Raw genomic sequence first — 5,340 nt, forward strand, 5'->3', positions numbered from 1 at the left:
TTCTGCACTGAATAGTACTGAATGAACACATTTAAGTATTGAATTAATATTATGTAGAATACTGAATAAACTGAATAATGTCTGCACTGAACCAACACATTATAGCACTGAATAAATGTCATAGTACTGAATAAACATTATAGTGCTGAATTAACACATTTAGTTCTGAATGAATATCATAGTACTGAATGAACTTGGTAGTACTGAATGAATGTTTTAGTACTGCATGATTTAAGCACTTAAGCACATCACAGTACTGAATTACAAATGTCATAGTGCTGAGTGAACACACTACAGTACATAGTAAATATGTTATAGTACTGAATATATTTCAGCACTGAAAAAACTGATTACAGTTCTAAATTAACACATAATAGCACAGAATGTAGGCATTGTAGTACTGAATAAATCTATTATTAAACTACATAAACATATCACAGTTTTGTACGAGCACACTGATGTCATCCAAGAACATATTAAGCTTTTAATTTCAGCACTGAATGAACAGAATAGTACTGAAAAAACACATTATACTACACACTACTGAATAACGAAGACTAAATAAACACAGTGCTAAAGACAGGGTGAATACTGCATTAAATCTCACTATATTGGCACCACTCAAAACAATCTGTAATAATAGTACATTTATTTAATTAAATATATCACAGTGATAAATGAGCACATGCTGTGTTGATTTTAGTCAAAGCAGACCCAAAGGTACCAGGTAATAAAGAAATTGTTAATTTACCACTGTATTAATTCTACAGTCTAAATCTTTACTTAGTATTTCAGATATTTATTCAGTAATATTTTATTCAGTACTGTTGAATATGTTTACTACTGTGCGTATTCAATATTGTAGCTGGTAATTCAGTATTGCTGATGTTAATTCAGTACTACATGTATTAATTCAGTATTGTGGGTGATAATTAAGTACTGTATGTATTTACTATTGTAGCTGTTAATTTAATATTGTGGGTGTTAATTTAGTACTACAAGTATTAATTCAGTATTGTAGATGTTAATTCAGTACTATATGTATCAATTCAGTATAGTGGGTGATAATTCAGTACTGTATGTATTTAATATTGTGGCTGTTTATTTAGTATTGTGGGTGTTAATTCAGTATCACATGTATAAATTCATTGTTAATTCTGTGTTAATTCAGTACTGTGTGTATTCAGTACTGTAGCTATTGATTCAGTATTCTATGTGTTAATTCAGAAATATATTTATTAATTCAGTGTTGTGGTGTTAATTCAGTACTGAATGCATTAAGTACTGTAGTTGTTGATTCAGTATTCTATGTGTTAATTCAATAATATATTTATTAATTCAGTGTTGTGGTGTTAATTCAGTACTGAATGTATTAAGTACTGTAGTTGTTGATTCAGTATTCTATGTGTTAATTCAGTAATATATTTATTAATTCAGTGTTGTGGTGTTAATTAAGTACTGTATGTATTCAGTAATGTAGCTGTTGATTCAGTATTCTATGTGTTAATTCAATAATATATTTATTAATTCAGTGTTGTGGTGTTAATTCAGTACCACATGTATTAATTCAGTGTTGTGGTGTTAATTCAGTACTGTATGTATTCAGTAATGTAGCTGTTGATTCAGTATTCTATGTGTTAATTCAGTACTATATGTATCAATTCAGTATAGTGGGTGATAATTCAGTACTGTATGTATTTAATATTGTGGCTGTTTATTTAGTATTGTGGGTGTTAATTCAGTATCACATGTATAAATTTATTGTTAATTCTGTGTTAATTCAGTACTGTGTGTATTCAGTAATGTAGCTATTGATTCAGTATTCTATGTGTTAATTCAGAAATATATTTATTAATTCGGTGTTGTGGTGTTAATTCAGTACTGAATGTATTAAGTACTGTAGTTGTTGATTCAGTATTCTATGTGTTAATTCAGTAATATACGTATTAATTCAGTGTTGTGGTGTTAATTCAGTACTATATGCATTCAGTGTTGTAGATATGAATTCAGTACTGTAATGTGCTAATTCACATTGCTGTAGAGGGGTTTTGCTGCTGGATTCCTCTCAGTTGTAGTGGTTGCTGATGTTGTTGAGATTGTTGATGTTGTTCACGCAGCTCAGGTGTGCAGGGGCGACGGTGCTGAATGCTCCGGGCTGCAGGCCGTGAGTGTGGTACAGAGCCTGGGGGGACGTGGGCCAGTAGGAGAAGCCTGGGGGTCCCAGATTCAGTTTAGAGATGTTGGAGATGCCTGAGAAGGGGATGGGGGTGAAGTTGGTCTGCAGTTTATAGAGGGCCTGCTCAGTGGAGGAGGGCTGGCACACCTGGGCCAGGCCATGGAAGTCAAACTTGTAGGCGTATCTCTTCCCGTGCACTTTGCTCATGATGTTCTTGTCGTAGTAGTAGCGCAGCGCTCGGCTCAGCTTGTCGTAGTTCATGCTGGGTTTGCTCTTCCTCTCACCCCAGCGGCGAGCCACCTCATCTGGGTCCAGCAGCTTAAACTCGCCGTTTGTCCCTTCCCAGGCGATGCAGGACGTGTTGGAGCTGTCAGACAGCAGCTCTAGCAGGAACTGCCACAGCTGGATCTGACCACTGCCTGGAGAACCACAAAGACATGACAAAAATACACATCATACATATAATAATAAAATTATTATTATTACTCAAAATTATCATATGAAAAACACAGATTTCAGTATGGAATGAGTAAACTGCAGTACTGGATATATTACATACCACTGCATTAACACAGTGTAGTACTGAATAACATACAGTGCTAACATTTATAAAATAGTACTGTGGGTGTAATGCAAAATTGAATGTATTAATTTAGTACTTTTTGTTACTTTTAAGTAAGTACTGACTGTAATTAATGCAGTACAAAGTATGCAATGGTGTGTTAATTCAGCACTTCACATTTCAGTACTGATTGAGCATATTATAGTCTTGTAAAACATACAGCAGTACTGAAAGGACATGCAGGTCAGTACTGTACTAAATACTAAATACACACATTACTGAACTGCACACATTAAAGTACTGAATACACACATTACTGCACTGCACACATTAAAGTACTGAATACACACATTACTGCACTGCATACATTACAGTACTGAATACACACATTACTGCACTGAACACATTAAAGTACTGAATACACACATTACTGCACTGCACACATTAAAGTACTGAATACACACATTACTGCGTTGCATTTGCATTTGCATGTAACATATACATGAATATTTTATAAAATGTAAATAGTGGTATTTCAATAAACTGCGAATTTACAGTAACACTGATGATTTCACTGAGCTGACTATATTATACCCTGTGGTCCAGCATGAATTCACACACCACTGAGCTAACACACTTCCCTACTCGATTATAGGATTACAGCCCTGCACATCCTTTTTTTTTAAACAATTATTATATATTTATAATTATTATATTATAAAAAAATCTTTTATATTAATCATTGCTATTAATCTCTTTTCAACCAAATGAAACTTATTTTACCAGAAAGATTATGAAGACAGCATTATGCTAATTATTTAAAACGTTCAGTGGAAGTGCTGATCGGTGTTTATAGAGACTAATAAAACCTCGCGCTTCAAACACGATCGAGTAATAATTATTGATATTAAAATACAATTTTAGTACTGAAAGTGTTGTTTTAATGAACATTCTTAGAAATAGTCTCTTAAAAAGATAAGAGCTCCCAGTTCTCTCAGTATTTAAGGAATATAAAATTATTATGAAAGGGGTATAAAAAATAAAAATGAGAAAATGGATTTATGTGAAGTATAGAAAAAAACAAATAATGCTGATTTATATTTACAAGCAAATTGAAGCTAATTATACATTTTAAACATGAATTATACATATTTCTGTGTATTTAAAAAAGGTCCATAAACGAGTTGTTTATTATGGCGCTTAACACGCAAAGGCTCTGGACCCACAATATAACACTAAGAACTAATAATACAGACTAATACAAAATATAGTTTGAATCTATTTGCATTAACAATGAAATTAACTGATTTAATTTAAGTGTAAATTTGCATTACAATTTTTAAATATATTTTAATGAATTAAAAAAACAGATCTCTCGCGGAGAATCAAAGATATTACATATATTAATAATCGTAAATAATAAACTAATAAAATAAATAAAATAAATGTCTTTACCTTCAATAAGGAGATATTCTCTGTAGTTTTATTGTAGTTTTATTGGTTATTTTATTGCTGTTCAGTAGCGTCCTCCTTCATTCCTGTTTAGAGAGTTTCCATTATATGGAATAAACTCCTGTGAGAGATGGGAAACTCACCTTTCTGCACTCCTGTGTTAATGGGGCTCCACGATGCAGCTTTACTGTCCTTCAGTAAGTTTTCTGTAGGATCTAAAGCACAACAGATTACTGTAGTTCACTCCTCCACCCCACTGTGCTCAGACACGCGTTTATTTACAGCATTACAGCGATTCCACCAACTGGACGGTTTAATGTGTCTGGATGTGTCTGCAGTGAGGCTGCAGTGAGAGATTCCACTGCTGGAACTCAACAGAGGAGTCAGGAAACGCGTCCAGGAAAAAGGACATCCGCTCCAAGCCAGACGCGTAAAGCCAGACGCGTAAAGCCAGACGCGTAAAGGCGCGCCACAGCTTGGAGAGGCAAGGGGGACCCCGGAGCGCACGGAGCGATAAGAGGAGCTTACAAAGGAAAAGAGACGAGAACTGAGGAGAGAGAGAGGGAGAGAGGGAGAGAGAGAGACAGGGAAAGAGAGAGAGAAGGGGGTGAAAGGAGAAGAGCTGTCAGGAGGTGTAAAGGAGAGCGGAGGAAAAGCTCCGAGAAGGGCGCTCAGATCACCTCCCTCTCTCCTGCTAATGGGTAAAGCTGTAGGAGTAGGAGTAAATAGAGTGTCGTACCTGAGAGATACATGTTAAACACTAGGCTTCCTCCTCCGCAGTGCTGGGGCATTGTGGTGCAGCCGCACGAGGGCTTAGGCTTTCATTCAGGGGGAGATTTTTTATTAAACTTTATCTCAAAACTGGGATCTGGAATAAATGTGAAACAGATTGAAGTTTCCAGGCAACTGTCACCAGCCCCCATCTCTGAGACAATATTCAGACAGCAATTTCCTTTGGAGCATTGCTTTAATTAAAAGAGCAATTTACCTCTGTCATCCCTCCCTGGCTGCACAATAAAAAAGAGGAGCCGATAGAAACTCGGGCCTTATCGCGCCGCTATCTGCCTTTAATAAAGTTTCAGCGTTAAGATCGGAGTTTCTATGGAGAATTGAAGTGTTTGACATGGAAACCAGTTCAGATCCTCTTTCT

General features: G+C 35.5%; 1 protein-coding gene across 1 annotated transcript; it reads right to left on the minus strand.

Annotated features, from left to right (window-relative positions):
• Positions 1-1,949: 1,949 nt before the first annotated feature.
• Positions 1,950-5,111, minus strand: fev (FEV transcription factor, ETS family member). Its single transcript, XM_072684978.1, has 3 exons — positions 4,930-5,111; positions 4,334-4,405; positions 1,950-2,595 (listed from the first exon to the last, which is right to left on the minus strand). The coding sequence occupies exons 1-3, from the start codon at positions 4,979-4,981 to the stop codon at positions 2,066-2,068; spliced, it is 654 nt and encodes a 217-aa protein (XP_072541079.1). The 5' UTR covers positions 4,982-5,111; the 3' UTR covers positions 1,950-2,065.
• Between the last annotated feature and the right edge of the window lie 229 nt (positions 5,112-5,340).

This window comes from Salminus brasiliensis, chromosome 8 (assembly GCF_030463535.1).
Source record: "Salminus brasiliensis chromosome 8, fSalBra1.hap2, whole genome shotgun sequence".
Classification (NCBI taxonomy): domain Eukaryota; kingdom Metazoa; phylum Chordata; class Actinopteri; order Characiformes; family Bryconidae; genus Salminus; species Salminus brasiliensis.

What these genes read in the sequence shown, in the direction of transcription:
- fev (XM_072684978.1), bottom strand. Translation starts at nt 4,981, where the DNA reads ATGCCCCAGCACTGCGGAGGAGGAAGCCTAGTGTTTAACATGTATCTC. An exon ending in GTTTAACATGTATCTCTCAG is followed by an intron (nt 4,406 to 4,929) that starts GTACGACACTCT and finishes GTTGTGCTTTAG; the next exon opens with ATCCTACAGAAAACTTACTG. An exon ending in TAACACAGGAGTGCAGAAAG is followed by an intron (nt 2,596 to 4,333) that starts GTGAGTTTCCCA and finishes GTGGTTCTCCAG; the next exon opens with GCAGTGGTCAGATCCAGCTG.